The sequence below is a fragment of the Zootoca vivipara genome, chromosome 5 (genome assembly GCF_965207765.1).
Source record: "Zootoca vivipara chromosome 5, rZooViv2.hap1.1, whole genome shotgun sequence".
Classification (NCBI taxonomy): domain Eukaryota; kingdom Metazoa; phylum Chordata; class Lepidosauria; order Squamata; family Lacertidae; genus Zootoca; species Zootoca vivipara.
This window is the reverse complement of record NC_142588.1, coordinates 40710807-40728188: the sequence shown is the minus strand read 5'-3', so window position 1 is coordinate 40728188 and position 17382 is coordinate 40710807. Positions and strand designations below refer to the sequence as shown.

General features: G+C 39.9%; 1 protein-coding gene across 3 annotated transcripts in view; it reads right to left on the bottom strand.

The window, feature by feature from the left end:
* Positions 1 to 17382, bottom strand: part of ADAM12 (ADAM metallopeptidase domain 12) — a 185470-nt gene that overhangs the window by 91287 nt on the left and 76801 nt on the right. For all 3 annotated transcript variants that reach the window (XM_035137598.2, XM_035137595.3, XM_035137597.3), the window contains exon 4: positions 2720 to 2798. In XM_035137598.2, the coding sequence (XP_034993489.1) occupies positions 2720 to 2798 (79 nt within the window). The remainder of the gene's footprint in view (positions 1 to 2719; positions 2799 to 17382) is intronic.

Here is a 17382-nt window from a genome sequence, read left to right as displayed (position 1 = left end):
AAATTGGGTGGTGATAGTGCCAACTCCCATGCTAATTCCCACTGGTCCAAACAGCACAGTGGAGGAATTAGCATGGCCTGCACAAGGAAATAATGTGCACACCATCCACTCCACATATGCCATCCAAATATGTTAACTAACCTGTTCAGTACTTGTCTGTTTTGCTCTACTGGATGAAGAGCAGTTTGGGGGGATTAATTTTATTCAGGAAAACAGTGGGGGAAGGGAAGAGTTATCCCTTCTGCATGCACTGAGGCAGGCTTCCTCAAACTCGACCCTCCAGATGTTTTTAGCCTACAACTCCCATGATCCCTAGCTAGCAGGACCAATGTTCAGGGATGGTGGGAACTGTAGTCTCAAAACATCTGGAGGCCCGAGTTTGAGGAAGCCTGCACTGAGGTCTCCTGATTGGGGCACCGGAGGGTGTTTAAGCTATTTTTAAAACCTGTAAGATATATGATAATGGATTTCTCATCACCTTATCTAGTTTCTAGGTGAAAATCGTGCTTCACAAAAATCAGAATTAAAATCAAAAGTCAGCAGTACAGAACACTCTGAATGAACCTTAGCAACACTTCCTTAATTCTGAGATTTTGTCATTTTGCAGAGGTATAAATATCTAAAATTATTAGCAGCTCTCTTTCACTATTTGAAACTAGCAGTGACTATTTCACAAACCATGGTGATAACATGTTTTACTTGCAGGAAAATGTATTTTTACAATAAATATATGTTTAAGCATTAAAATGTTGGGAGTGCAAGATGTATTGCATTTTGGTATCAAAAAGGGTTCTACTGCAATATTTTAAAAACCGTTTTAACTGGTTAGTCTACCAGGGTATAAAATGCTGCTTCTAATGTTCACCTTAACTGCTAATTAAAAAGAACTGAAAAAACACCTTATGGCTCCAATCTAAGACAAGAGGTGTCATGAACCTCCATTTACTACTGTCTTATTAAGGAACTTAACAAGATGTGTAATGCTCCTACTTCTACATCAAACATATACATTTTTAAAATGCCATTAGGTAAAGGGTAAAGGGACCCCTGACCATTAGGTCCAGTCGTGACCGACTCTGGGGTTGCGCGCTCATCTCGCATTATTGGCCGAGGGAGCCGGCGTACAGCTTCCAGGTCATGTGGCCAGCATGACAAAGCCGCTTCTGGCAAACCAGAGCAGCACATGGAAACGCTGTTTACCTTCCCGCTGTAGCGGTTCCTATTTATCTACTTGCATTTTGACGTGCTTTCGAACTGCTAGGTTGGCAGGAGCTGGGACCAAGCAATGGGAGCTCACCCCGTCACAGGGATTCGAACCGCCGACCTTCTGATCAGCAAGCCCTAGGCTCAGTGGTTTAGCCACAGCGCCACCTGGGTCCCTGGGTCATTAAGCTGGATCTAATCAGCAGATAAAAGTAAAATGTAGTAATCCAGACCAGCCACTGTACTGTTTTAATTAAGAAGGATCTTAACTTGAGTCAACAGTGTGATACAGCAACAACAAAAAGCTACTGCTATTTTAGGCTCTTCTAGAGCTGTTTGACAATGAAACAGACTCCCTTGGAAGGTGGTGGACTCTCCTTCCTTGGAAGTTTTTAAGCAGAGGATTGATGATCATCTATCATGGATGCTTGAGTTGAGATTCCTGCACTGCAGGAGATTAGATTAGATCAGGCATCCCCAAACTGCGGCCCTCCAGATTTTTTGGCCTACAACTCCCATGATCCCTAGCTAACAGGACCAGTCGTCGGGGAAGATGGGAATTGTAGTCCAAAACATCTGGAGGGCCGAAGTTTGGGGATGCCTGGACTAGATGACTATTGGTGTTGCTTCCAAGTCTACGATTCTATGATTCTAAGTTTTAAATACAAGTGGGACTGGGAAATACAATTGCTCCAAAGCATCTCTATATATTTATAGAACCAAAGGTATATAATCCCTTCTGAGGAAAGATCAGGTAAGATAGGGAACCTTTTTCAGTCTTTCTCTCCCCACCCCGCCCCCCAATAAGACCTACTGTGACAGAAAAGTTAGTTTTGCTGGGCAGGTTGGGTCACCAAGTGTTTTCTTTTTCCCTGCTGGCAAACAATTAACGAACGGCAGCTTCTGATTGGCCAGGGTTCCAGGAGAGGGAGTTGAAAATGAGATGTTTTGGAGAGATAGGTTGGGAGATAGGGAGTGAGAGGAGAAAGAGTTGGTTCTGGGTAGAAAAACCCACTCTGAGAAATATATCAAAAGCTAGAGAAAGAAGCCTCTGAGCTTAGTGTGAATTTAAGTGAGAGCTGGCACAATGGCGCCAGGTGGAAAAGTGCCGTTGCACCTATGTTATGGTCTAATTCAATGAAAACAAACAAAGGACAACATCTGGCATTGCAGAAGGCCTCAAATGCCTTGTAAATCCCTTTTTGAGAGCTTCCACATTGCAGAAGCTGGATCTCATGTGTTATCTTTGCATACTTGCAGCTTATAAAGAAATTCTAATGGGCACATGTCCAAAGGGGTTTATGTGCACAAATCTTATAACTATTAAAGCCCCTTCCATCATGCACTACTTAGGACATTTCCTCCCACATATGTGCATTTTGAACAAAGGAACCTGAAAACTGCCTAAAGAGTGATTTCAAATCAAAGGTACTGTAGCTAACCACTCTATTTCTGTCCTTTTAATGACCAAGTATTGCACACCTACCTCCCCCACAGATAAAGTCACAAAACTTACCGTGTAATTACGTGGAAGAACAGCACCAGTACCATCTTCCAAATAGTGTGTTTCTGTGAAGTTGCGAGCAAAAAGGTCACTGGAAGAAAAAGAGGATATCTTAAAACATAATTTCAAGACCAAATCTTTTATTACTTAATTACTTTTTAAAACAAAATTAAAGCGGAAGAGTTGAAAGCTCAGTACTGGAATAAAATAGCTATAATACTGAACAAAGTCTGTGAACATAGTTATAAGGGGATTTACTACAAGGTTTTATAAATTAGCCTCTCTGATTGCTAAATCACTGAGTGGCTATTATGAGGTGATTATTTATGAATGCAGATTTATTTAATATGTAACACTTAACCTACCCTGTGTACTTTGATTTATCCCCTACTTACCGTATTTTTCTGTCTAAAAGACGCCCCCATGTATAAGATGCCCCCTATTTTGGGGGACTCTGATTCAAGAAAATGGGAGGAGATACTATCCATGTGTAAGACGAGCCCAGAATTTGAACATTATTTTAGAGTAAAAAAAACCCAACATAGTCTTATACACAGAAAAGTACGGTAAATATTTCAGATGAACTGCTTTTTTCTATTAGAAAATGGTTTGAGATTTTTATGCATCATGTCAAATTAACAAGGCAAAAATGCAGACTTTAAGCTACCTCAAAGACAAATTCCACTCTGTATCTCAAATTTACAAATATTGTGAGTGAAGCTGATGTCACTTCTTAGGCGTATGTGCAAATGTCCCAATACTAGCTAAAGTAAGGGTTGGTGTCTTATTCTGGATGTAAGCTCCAGAAAGGGAAAGTGTCTGTAACACTGGCATTAATCAGGTGGTGTAGTTAAGACAATGTGTGTCCTATTGTTCTTCATTTCTCTTTCTACGTAGTTTCGTCCAATCCAAGGAATTATATGGTGCTAAAAAAGGTAGTCCTACAGTGGTCTGCATTGCAATTACCCCTTGCTGGGGATCAAGGTGGCGATGTCTGAACAGAATTCCGAACAAGCAATTTTGCTATTTAAGGCTATTTAAGGGAACAGATGTCACTGCGACTTAATTGCTATGCAATGTAAAGTTTTTAAAATCGAATTATGCCAATCCAAGTTCTGGAAGAGAAGGCAGTTCCTTAGAATTTCTATAGCTTCCAAAAACTGGCACTATTCCTATAATGATCAGTCTTGTTTCAGAGCTCAATTCTTGTAGCACCTACTGAGTTACATGATTGACTGAGCTCATGATTAGCGGCTACTACTTCAAAATAAGGGGAGCAACCTAGTTCTCTCAAAACCTGGGGAAATTCTCTACTTATAGGTTCTCTACTGCACTAACCATCAGAAATAATCCAAGGACACTCCATTGTTATACATTCCAATTAAAACCAATACCGTCACTGCACATGGTCGGTACAATTTTCTGCCAGAAGCAATATTCCTAAAGGTGGAACTTTCCCTTCTTCTATATGTATATATTATGCCCTTATAAAGAAATGTGCTTCTTAGCCAAAGGGCCTTTTCTTCTTGAAGTAATGGCAAAAAATAAAAAAGAGGGAGTGGTAACTGGATGCCAGTCATTTGGAATGGAAAGTAGCCGAGGGTTAAGACAGAAGTATTATTACAACAGTATATCCTATATTTTCTATACACCACATTTTATAAATGTGTTGTATAAAAATGTTGCAAGTAAACAAATAAATGAATGAAATATTTGTGCAGACATAATGCACATGGGAAAGGGATGGGGTAACACTTGCTGGCACCAGAACCTATATAATCATTCATTAAAACTTCAGAACAGAACCTATTGGCATACAAAGTGGAGTAATCACCTGTAAACAACCTGTATCACATAGTTTATGGATCATCAGTATTGTCTCAAGCAAAAGAATATGCTTCAACTTTCAAATAAAGTAGCCTTCATTCAGTTGCAAATATTAATGCTTGAAAGTTGGGTTAGGGGATAAAGAAGAAGGGGGAACCTTGAATATATTGATAGCAACTATGTGAAAACAATATATGTGAGAAAGGTTCTCATTTTTTTTCTGGGAACTCACAACCACCTGAAGAGGAATTTGTGTATGAAAACAGAATAAATGAAAAGTTGATACACTGTGGCGGGGGGATGGGGACAGGGACCCTGTACTGGTAATACAGGTGCACTGCGCCGAGCCCCGACCTGGCGGCGGGACCCGGCAAGAGCCGCAGTGCTCTTAAAAAAATAAGACACCCCCAAAGAATAAGCCATAGGCTTATTTTCTTGAGTAAAATAAATATAAGACGGTGTCTTATTTTATGAGAAACACGGTATTACACCAGTAATGAAATACCTGCACTGGCTAGTTACCATGTCATGTCATGCTCACCATTTGCCGTTGACATTTAAAGCAGCAAACAACTTGGGACCAGAAGTCAAGATCTTCAAAGGAGACCCTGCTGGTCATTCCATGACCAGTGGCTTGTCACTTGGTGGCAGCAGAGAAGTGGGCGTTTTCAGTGAAAGCACCCACCCTCTGGAATGCCCCTCTCAAATCTGTGCGGCAAAGACAGTAATGACCTTTAAACACTTCTTACAAACTTAGATGCTTTGAGAAAATTATAATTTGGCTTGGTTGCTCTTTCTTTTTCTATTTGTCTTCCTGTCTGTTTTTGGACACTGACATTATTTTCTTGTTCTACACCTAAACTACAAAAAGAAAAAGAAAAAAGGCAAAGACTCTGGATCTACATAATTTGTACTCATTATTGCTTGGTGAGGCAAGCAAGATAGATAATATTTTCAAATTGTATTGAAACTGCTGTTGATATTATAATCGCCTGCTTATGCTGTAACATCTCCACTTAGGTAATCTTGACCTTTGTAATGGAAGTGGCTGCTCTTTATTCCGTTACCAGCCCTCTTGATTATTATATGTATTCATAGGAATAACAGGTCTATTAGACATGCTGTTGCTTGTAATAGTTGGCTCACTATGAATATCTGTGGATAGTTAGCAACAGCATTTTCCAACTCTTGTTTCTCATTACAATATGTAGAATGAAGGAAGCATGTTAATGAGTTCCCTATGCACCTGCTTTGAACATCACCCCACTCATGCAATTATTGCATCTTCTTTAAACACATTATATTCTTTCCTTCTGTTTAATTATCTAAAGTGATTCAAAATGCTTTTGGACATTTTCCCATTCAGTGTCTGCATTTTATAATATTCCTATCTGTAACCCTCCAGTAGGCTTTCATGGAGTAAATACAGTGCTGTAAACAAACAAACAAACAAACAACCCTGAGAGATTAAGGTGTGCTCCCGTAGGTAGGAAAATGACTGTGGAGAAGGGAAAGGAGAAAAATAAGGCCAATCCCTCCTAGGACACCTGAAATTTGCCTGCAGGGTTGTTATTCCAGGCAGGGTCTTCTGTGCATGTTTAGCCCGCCTTACAGTGGGGCGATCACCTTAGGCTTACCCAGGCAGTGATAGAGGACCTGAAGGTTTGGTTGGCCTTCTTGAAGGTATACAATGGGGATTTCTTTTGGGCAAGACCTGCTGAACATGCACCAGGACTTTCTTGTACATTTAGATGCCTCTAGCAGCAATGGCCTTTGCATTGAAAGGAGGACAGGATCACCCAGGATCTCAGATTTTTGGAATTCTTCCCAATCATGTTGGCAGTGCACATTTGGACTGAGGAGTTCCATGATTCCAGAGTATGCTTCTGGTCTGACAACCAGGTGGTAGTCAGGGTACTTGCCAAACAGACCTCTCAGTCTGAATGGGTACTGAGGGGTACTGTAGTTGGACTGCAAATCAAGTTGGAAGTTATAATCCAACAATGTTGGATTACATGCTAGCAGCTAAACCTGGTTTCTTGTGCAACCCTATACATGTTTAGTTAGAAGAAGATATCCCCAATTAATTCAATAGGGATTACCCCAAGGTAAGCAGGCAAAAGGATTGTAACATTAGTCTGCTTTTTGTAGCCCAAACAAATGGAAAATGTCAAGTCCAGGTTTTTAAGTACTGTATTTAGGAATCTCTCTTACAGGGTGATTTATAATCAATGCAAGAGCAAAACATATCAGTTATCAATCTAAGCATATACAAACAAACAAAAAATAGAATAAAATGCAGTCATATATTGCTGCTAAGGATAAAACTGCATAAGCATGGATAAATTAAAATGTATTCAACTGAAAACTAAAAACAACAATCTGGGAGACTCTAAGGCAGGCATCTCCAAACTGCGGCCCTCCAGATGTTTTGGCCTACAACTCCCATGATCCCTAGCTAACAGGACCAGTGGTCGGGGAAGATGGGAATTGTAGTCCAAAACCTCTGGAGGGCCGAAGTTTGGGGATGCCTGCTCTAAGGGGTGATCATTCTAGAGTCAGGTCCTCACCACAGAGAAGTCAATTCTTGCATCATCTCACCACAAACCCTCGTTGGGACCAGAAGCAGAGGGTTTGTGCTCTTGTAGGTATTTGGTCCCAGAACCATTTAAAGCTTTGTAAACTATTACCAACACCTTGAATTGAGCTTGGCAGGACATAGGCAGCCAGTGGTCTTGGAAAAACAGAGGGGAAATGATCTTGGTAAAGCAGTGCAGTCACTCTTTTGCAGCATGTGGATTTATTCATGTGGATGCAACTTCCGCATCCACCCTCCATAGTGCAAAGATCAGGTTTGCAACTGTGGGTCACCTTTATAGCTGGAGCAGCAGCTGAAAGTAACCTCATAATTGTCCTCTTAGTATTTTTTTTCACTGCAGAGTGAAAAGGGATGAAGAGTTCTGGCAGCTACCCATCATAATGGTCTGCTGGAGCTGAGCTGGCTCCTAGTCCTGGAAGTTTTCAGCAAAAAGCAAAATGCAGGCATACTGACCTGTTCATTGGCTGGTTGACCATGTGCTACTACCGGTATGTGTCAGTGAGGAAATGAAGAATAATAGTTCAATAATACTGAGATACAAGATTACCAGTGTTAAGCATCTAATTTTCAACATACCAGTATTTCTAGCACTAATGCAAACTGCTGCTGAAATATATTTGATCATGACTCTGATCTCCGTAGTATCACAATATGAACTGCATTATTAGTGGGACTAAATAAATATCACAGTGTACCATGTAAATTATCAGTCATTGTTGCAGGCTGATAAACATTATAATTTGTGGGCGAAAGTGTATAGTAGAAAGATGATAAGTAGTGCCAGTCAGAGATTACAGGTCACTTGCCTGGAAGTTGCTTTACTGTATTAGCTTCATTAAGAGATCCATAGAGTGACACAGCAGCACTGTAAGGAAGCCTCTTTTTTTGACAGCCAACACAAGCCTCTGGAAACATCCAAGTAGTTGCATTGTCATTTCTTTCTAGCAGGAGACTCCTCCGTTTTTTAAAGCTTTGTGACAGGCAACAAAATAAAAATAAACATTAAGAGGTGCAGATTTTTGCAAGATGAATGATCAACACTCGCGAAACAGCAAATGTTTTAATATCTGCCTGACACCCAGCTTTGAAAAACATGAAAACTTCCCCATAGAAAGTGGAACTCTACTTAATAGACACAGAGAAGGGTGTTGACTATCTCAGGCAGCACAAACTATGCATGCCTGCATAATCCTCTCTTCCCAGGATATTGCCCCATTCCACAGAAATAGTCTCTTGTGCTTCCAATGTGCAAGAAGAAACAGCCCCTACTACTTTCAAAAGTTTCATCAGGACCATGTAATTTTCTCTTCAAATCAAGGAAGAAATGAGCTTATAATGACATTCAGTCAGTGACCCAGATTTAACCGCTATCTTGTATAAATCATTTTAATTATTTCTATTAACCAAACGCTCAAGAGCATACAGTGCTTTCCAAGTTAAAAAATGCATTGTCAGACATTCTTGGTTCTATGTCTGCTTGAAGAGGTCTATCCACATTGGTCAAGCTCAGGATGTATTTCATCCAGCTGACTTTATTTAATTAAAAGTATGCTTTGCTTTGATCATTGCTTTGATCATTCCAGAGTTTTTGCCCAACAGTGAAAATTGCTGCTCACACTATACAGAGTTTCAGAAAGCCGTATATCTCTGTGAGCTGAAAAATACAATTATAGTATATTATAGATATGTATGAGAAGGTATATATATCTGTGTTTCTGTTTTTCTGTGTGCTAAACACATCAGAAGGGAAAAACTTATTTTCATTAAAAACAACAACATAGAACTGTAGGGTTGAAAAGTATCCCAAGGATATTTTAAATTGTTCTCACCATTCCTGCCAACATTTCCTCATGTGACATGTCCACTTTCAACTCTTTCCTGCAGTAGGCAACTTTCTGCATATGGAACAACCTCCACATGAGGAGAGTGATGGGTCAAGCAGTATTGACACACCAACTTACCATGCCTCTAGTGGCCATACATTCAGCCTCAGAGGTGTCTGCCTTCTTTTTGTGGCTGGAACTCTACAGTGAGTCATCCCCCACCTAATGCAAGAATCAGGTCAACAGCTGGCTACCTTATCAACTGGAGCAGCAGGAGGAGCAGCTGAAAGTGACCTCATAATCATCTTCTGTTATTTTGTCTTGCAGAAGATGAGAACCTAATTCTAGCATGTGTGTCATGTTTTCTTCCCCTTCTTTCCCCACCATTTAAAGTTCTCTATTGGTTTTGGTTTATTCAATTTAACTTCCTCCTGATAATGTATCTGTGTCTAAAATCAACGTAGTATGTTTGTTAGGCTCAGTGTCAAAACATTTTAAAGAGAAATTTGTCTTCATATTCTGCCTACAGAAGCAAATAAAGGTAACTTTATATTGCCAACATAGACCCATAAATATATTTCCCCCCCCCATCATATATATTTAATCCATTTGTCAATGTCCAGAAGACATAGGGATCTTGAGCTACTAAAAAATCTCTGAATTCTGTCCATCCCTTAATTAAGGAAAAGTCTGTCAGTCAAGTAGTGCCTTTGCATGTTACAGCAGAAATTCAGTTAAAATAGGCATTTGCCAGTACTTGTTAAGATTTTAGGACAATGCTGCCTGTGACTATGCTCCAAAGAGGGGAAAATAACATACTATTTCATATTCCTATTGCAGCAGCATTAAGACCAACTTTTAATGTAAATAACATCATAAATTAAACAAGTATGAAAAAGAGTTAATTTCTTCACAATTTTGGGCATGTTCCAGCTTTTCATGATGCATGCTGATACGTCAATTGAAGGGAAGGCTACAAATAAATGATTAAATTAAGATTGAAGACACTTGGTAATTCTTAGATTGTACCAGTAAATGAAAAAAATTGTGGTAATAAGGCTTTCTTTTGATATGTGCCTTTTATTAGTAAATGATGGAAAATGGGTTGGATCTGACATTTAAAAGCACTTGGCATTGAGATGCGCTGATAAATGTCTTAAATGTATTTATCATAGGGAGGTTTTTTGGCATTTATACTTAGGCCTTGAATATTATTTCTTTACACGAAAAAAGGAAAAGAGAAATGAAGATAAAAATTGGAAATTTATCAACAGTTCTGGGTGCCCTTGAGATTTACCAATAAAATGTCAGAAATGCTTGTGTAACAAGGCTTGCTTTCAGAAGCCAGAAATGGAATCAGCTACATAAACAGTTTATAACAGAACTGAGGGTGCAAATTGGTGATTAATAGAGGCATTTGCTTGGCTTGATAAAAACTTAAAAGTTCAGCACTTTTGTTTGCCGACTTTCTATAGGTGATCAAGCTACAGCGTGCCATAATGCTGAATCCTATGAACTTCAATATAATTTTCTGTGAAAAAATGCTGTCACTGACTATCCCACTCTCTGGTAAACATAGCAAGATTCCAGGGGTCTTGGCACTTAACCAGGGAAGGAAGGGAAAGGAGAATGTTAGCCACTTTGAGACTCCTTCGGGTAGTGATAAAGTGGGATATCAAATCCAAACTCCTCTTCTTCTTCTTCCTTTGGGGTAAATGAGGCACAGTGGAGACTGTAGTGTATTTTAAGATATATGGATTCATTTACACATATATACACCTTAGCCTTGATGGAGGGAGTGCAGAATATTATACCCCAAGAGTGTCTCTTGTTGCTTCTCCCATAGTTTCAGCAAGCTTGGGTCCACAGCAGAACCCGGTCAGCCCCCTGGTCCCTGAATACAGACTCTCCCCGCCAGCCGTCATGGAGGTCTGTCTACTTCCTGCTTCTTTCTCCCAGAACCCCTTGCCAAATGGAACTCCCCTTCCACTTACATTATCACCCACTGTAACCCTGGCAACTTCCTCCTCTATGCCCGGCAGTGTCTTCTGTTTTGTTAATGACTGGGCATTTCAGTCTTTGTTGCTTAATAGCTTATTCCCAGCAAGCTATGTCAAACTGGCATGGTTTGTTATCCTAAACTTAATCCAGCAGTGTTTGGCACAGTTTTAACCAAACTTTTATTAATTCTAACTTTTAGCAACTTCAGGAATTATGGGTAACTTGCACCCACAGACTCTGGTGCCCCAAACCTGTAATAATACTGCAAACAAAATTTTATCAGCATTTTAGCAGTTACCCTCCAAATTAATCACATATTCAATATGTAGTGAGTGTCCTAACAATTGATCCATTTGTAACTGTGCAGGTGCACTACTATTTTAAATTACTAAATAAAGAGAAAACACTGTATTGAAACAGATGTTGGGTTGCCAAGGAGATCCTCATACAATGAAGGGAAAAGGCATCTTTAAATGCGGTTCAGATAGGCAAAAATGCAGGAAGATTACACAGTGGGAACAGCACGTGACACTTCGTTGCTTATAGTTTGTCCGTCAGATTGTGTTTGTTTTACAAAATGCAGCAACAGAGACTGCAGATTAAAGTGGAAGGTCAGCATTGAAGGAAACGGGCTTCTTAACCCTTTCCTTTCTTGTCATATTTCCTGCTTACAAATGCTTCCTTCCCCTGTTTTTCAGCTTTTGGCCCTGAAAGGGAAAAGAAAAAAGTTCTCATACCCCACCCCCACCCCTTTCAAGACATGTCAGGCAAAAAGCAGCTTGTTTTTCAAGCCTTTCTTACTAAGACAACAACAAAAAAAGACAGGAAAAAACTCCACGTAAGTAAACAACATATGCAGGGAAGATAATAGAAAGGAAATTCTGAAGATACGGTAATAGAGAGTGGTTCACTTTGTTACCTCAAATTGGAGCTAAGAAGTTCTCCCCACCCACACCCAAATATCTGATTATTTGTGAGCTACATTAACTAATTTAGCTACAGGTAGTGAGAAGCTAGGCTGATTTTGAAAGGATGCCACACTATGAAGGGAGGGGGGAAGAAACCCAACTGCTTCCATTCCCCCTTGAAAAGACAGAATCCTAATATTTTGCAGTGGATAGCATAGAATTAAAGAACCTTTTAATGAGGGTGAAAGAGGAGAGCGCAAAATATGGTCTGAAGCTCAACATCAAAAAAACCAAGATCATGGCCACTGGTCCCATCACCTCCTGGCAAATAGAAGGGGAAGAAATGGAGGCAGTGAGAGATTTTACTTTCTTGGGCTCCTTGATCACTGCAGATGGTGACAGCAGTCACGAAATTAAAAGACGCCTGTTTCTTGGGAGAAAAGCAATGACAAACCTAGACAGCATCTTAAAAAGCAGAGACATCACCTTGCCGACAAAGGTCCGTATAGTTAAAGCTATGGTTTTCCCAGTAGTGATGTATGGAAGTGAGAGCTGGACCATAAAGAAGGCTGGTCGCCGAAGAATTGATGCTTTTGAATTATGGTGCTGGAGGAGACTCTTGAGAGTCCCATGGACTGCAAGAAGATCAAACCTATCCATTCTTAAGGAAATCAGCCCTGAGCGCTCCCTGGAAGGACAGATTGTGAAGCTGAGGCTCCAATACTTTGGCCACCTCATGAGAAGAAAAGAATCCTTGGAAAAGACCCTGATGTTGGGAAAGATTGAGGGCACTAGGAGAAGGGGACGACAGAGGACAAGATGGTTGGACAGTGTTCTCGAAGCTACGAACATGAGTTTGACCAAACTGCGGGAGGCAGTGCAAGACAGGAGTGCCTGGCGTGCTATGGTCCATGGGGTCACGAAGAGTCGGACACGACTAAACGACTAAACAACAACAAAGCATAGATAAGACCCAAATATTCCCTTCAACGTCTTTGAGAAACTGTAATACAAAACACTAAATAATAGACAGTTGAAATATTTTAATTGTGATTGCTTTCTATTCCTTACCAGTCTGTCCCCACCTGGTGCCCTCCAGATGTTTTGGTCCATATCTCCCATCAGCCCCTTCCAGCATAGCCAATAGTCAGGAGTGCTGGGAGCTGCAGTCCAAAACATCATCATCATTGATTGCATTTGTACACTGCCCTTCATCCTTAGATATCAGGGTGGTTTGCAGTATGATTAATACAAGATGAAAATACAAAACATTTGGAGGAGACCAGGTTGGGAAATGGCACCTTAGTCAGTGAAGGTTATTTGAGGATTCAGCAGCAAAGTGGACAATTAATTTTCCACAGTTTTGAAAGGTTCTACTCTCGTTCTCTCTCTTGCAATTTATACTGTGTTTTTTCCCCTTGGCATGTACCCCCGTGCAAAAAAAACTAAACCTAATCCATTCATCTCCATTTGAGTCATGCTTTGACCAGATTTTCCACCTGGGAACTATCCCTTAAGCTTTGCTAATGGACTTAATGAACCTTGCTAATATAGCTTATAATTAATCAAAGATTGTAAAGAGAGCAAGAGTTATCCATGGCTGTGTCACCTCCAGATTGCATTACTGAAAACCATTATTTGGAAGTGCCTTTGGAACAACTGGGATGAAATGTAAATCACTCTAAATTGCACCTCCTAAGTAGGGGGTTACTGGACACAAGACATGGTCACTCAGGTCTAGGTGACCCAGGTCATGACGTAATGTGCATTCCGGGGGAGGGTGTATTTTACATTAATTTCTATGGTGCCCTTCAATATAAATAGTCTCAGAAGGGTTTACACAATTAGAATAAAACAGATATAATAACTCAATAGTAAAAAGGGGGGGGGATAAAAACTGGCAGCAATGAAATCATCACAGTAAAACAACTAAAAACTAAGAAGCTTTTTGTCTGGGACATAGTCACCTGGTGCTGCAAAGATAGCAAAATGACATCAGGCAAGCTTCTCTCAAAAAGAATTCTATGAATTTTGTGCCTCCACTAAGAAGGCCATCTTCTCCCCAGTTCCTGCCCACCTTACTTCTCACTGTAGGGACATTAGAAGAAGGTCTCAGATGATCTCAGCAAACAAGCAGGCTGGTGTGGTATCAAGAACTGTACGGTAGTTTGTAGCCTTATGCATTGCCCTTAGATTTGCCCACACTTCTGAAAAGTTACACTTCAGAAGCTGTAATCAACAGGAACAGGTTTAAGAATACAGGGTTTTTTTCTTGAGTAAAAATAGAGAGAAATTTCAAAACTGTAAAAAGACATATACCCCACACCTGCTATTTATCTTTCCTTTTGGAAAGTCAACTTTTATTAAGAGGATAGCCAACATGATGCCCTCCAAACGTTTTTGAACTCAAACTCCCACCAACCCCATCCATCTTCAGTTCAGTTTGCCCCAATTCTGCATCAGTATGCCATTTTTTTAAAAAAAGATTTGTTTTTGAAAGCAATTTTCCCTAATATAGTGCATTTTTGGACATGATTTTCACTAATATACAACTTTCTGTGCCCATTTTCCCCAGTATATGGATTTTTGTACATATTTTAGTTAGAGAACTGCATCACAAAATTCTGTGAAGCAGACTTTAAATGATAGCCATGTTTTATTTAGTATACTACTTGACAAGTGCAAATTATGTAAGTTCATATTTTAATGTGCACTGAGAAAATTTCTTCCCCATCCTTCGGAGTATCTTTTAAACACAGATCATTAAAATTGCAACAGCTGTGACTCAAGCTGCTAAAATTAATATAAATATCCTAATTGCCCATCCTCTGGCAAATATCCTAAGACATGTGGAAAATCTGCTCCAATTCACACTTTTGAGTTGTAGCTGTTGGTAAACGTCACACAGCATATACAAATCTCACTTTCACATACAATCATATAATTTTATTGTTTTAAAGGACCATGAGGGTCATCTACTTCAACCCCCTGCAATGCAAGTATCTTTTTGCTCAACACGGGGCTCAAACCCATGGCCCTGAGATTAAGAATATCATTAAGAACTTCCTGACAGTAAGAGCTGTTTGGCAGTGGAATTTGCTGCCAAGGAGTGTGGTGGAGTCTCCTTCTTTGGAGATCTTTAAACGGAGGCTTGACGGCCATATGTCAGGAATGCTTTGATGGTGTTTCCTGCTTGGCAGGGGGTTGGACTGGATGGCCCTTGTGGTCTCTTCCAACTCTATGATTCTATGCTGTACTGACCAAGCTATCAGGGCTCCTCATGAACAGCTTTTTGTGTGAAATATATGAAAAACCCATGGAAGCACAACTTTTGACTCTGAAAATTGAATGGGAGGCCTTTCTAGGGTCAAGAGTTCTGATGAATTGCCCCAGGTCATTTCCCTCTCCTAGAAATATACTGTAGGATCAACATCTTATTTGTTGGGTGCTATTCCAACCTGAAAAAAAATAGTAAGATAGACTATCAGGAACTGCAAGATTTTCACATGTGAACACAGCAGAGCACAATGGAGAGAATATATTTAGTGCTTCAGTCCTCAAAAGCTATCAAAACAACCAGGAAGCAGTAGCTAAAAGGGGTTTCCTTCTGGCCATAAAGATGCAAAGGAGTAAAGAGGACCAGCTTAGGACAGATGTGTTCCAGTACTCTGGCATGCCTTCCCTGACTGAAATAACTTCTTCTAACTGAAATAACTTCTTAGCTAGTTAAGTACTCATGCTCCAATGCTGTATGAATAATAGTTAAGATTCATGCAAAGCAGCACTCCTTTTCTATGTCCTTTGGCTACAATGTACACATTCCCATCCTCATCAGCAAACTACCACAAACATTTACTAAACATCTGTTAAAAACACACTTCAGAGGCAAGTGACATGGTGATGGAGGTGGCAAGGGAAGGGATCTAGCTAAAGTCAAAGGTAATGAGAAAAGCCACCTTTTGTGGGGTAAACATTTGATCAAATGTAGCATGGAGCAGGCTGCTAGTGTGATTCTGAGCAGCTAAACAAATTAGGGCATTCAGTTATAAGTAAGCCATATAAATAAAAGTCATCCTGAATCTGAACAGGGCTTTTCACAGAGGTCCAAGATCAAACATGAGTATCATTATTTATTGAATCTTATTCTAACAAGGTGATCTTGCTAAAAGACTTGGACCATTCAAGAAATGTAAAAAAATGACTTGGCTTGTTTAAGGTAGAACATGTTGCTTGGCTGGGTCCCATTCATTTAAAGGTGGTGATTAATGGCTGAATTAGTGGTGTTGCCTGAAATAGATATGCCACTGGGTTCTTTTAGGCAATTGCAATCTACTGCTTGTGGCTGGTGTGGGCTGAAATCAGTGTTGGCTTATACCATAGGGGCTTTTCCTGTTTACCTCAATGACACTCTCATTTGTCAGAGTAAAGCCAAATCACACACATATTCTTGGGGCAGGCAAAGAATTCAAACTGAACCAAGCTACTCAGTAGCACAATAACAGAGCCAAATGATTCCAACTGAATTTTCTATTCCAATGGGAAATAACTCCCAAAGGCCAATTCTCTGCAAAATTGGCCCAGATCTACCTCAGTATCTTTTTAAAATTCCAAGTTATTTAGACTGAGCTGGGAGCAAAATTATGCACTAAGATAAATAAAAATAAAAAAAGTCACCCGGCTGAGTTTCACAGGCATCAGATGAAGTTTTTTGTGAGGAACTGTTGGGCAAATATATCACTCTGCTTTGTAAAAATGAGGCAAGTCAAAAGCTTAAAGAATAAGCAATCATGAGCAATCTTTCATTTCTAGAATTGTACTTTGACTGTTCCTTTAGATTTTGATAGCATTTTAATTTATGGGTCTTCACTGAAGTGCGCTATGTAAATCAGTGGATTTTTTAATCTTTTCATATAACAATTTGTTTCTGATAAAAAGTGGACATGCTGCAAGGTAGGGAATTGCACTTTTTATGTTCATCATCAGTGTTTCAAAATTTATAATGGCTTCCTGAATATACAAGAGTGCAGGAGGAAAAAAGTTATAAGCATCACATACCTCAGTCTTTGTTAGATGATCAATGGAAGTGGTCAAAGAGGTACACTTTTCATGAGTGAAATAATTTCATAATGGGTGATATTTTTATTTTAAAATGCATAAATAAATCTGTATGCAGCAGTGCTCAAGTTATAGGGGAAATGTAGCGGGGGACTCAATCTAGCAGTGACTGACTCTCCTTGTAAGGGTGAAGGACCAGTTTAGTTGGTCTGCTCCTGAAGAAAGATGGAATCTTATGGATTTCTGGATAGTCTGTGGGGTGCTCCTGGTACTGTACATGGTTGTTTGAGGCCCCCATTTCACTATGCAGTGTTCAGATGGAGAAGACCATTGACAGGTTAGCTCTTAAATTCCCTCTCTGACTACGGGGAGTCTCGGAGTCTCCTTGGTTTTCTGAGGTGCTTTGGGTGATTTAAGTGAGCCAGTGGATAGCTAGAGCACAGGTAGTGCATCTCCTGCTGT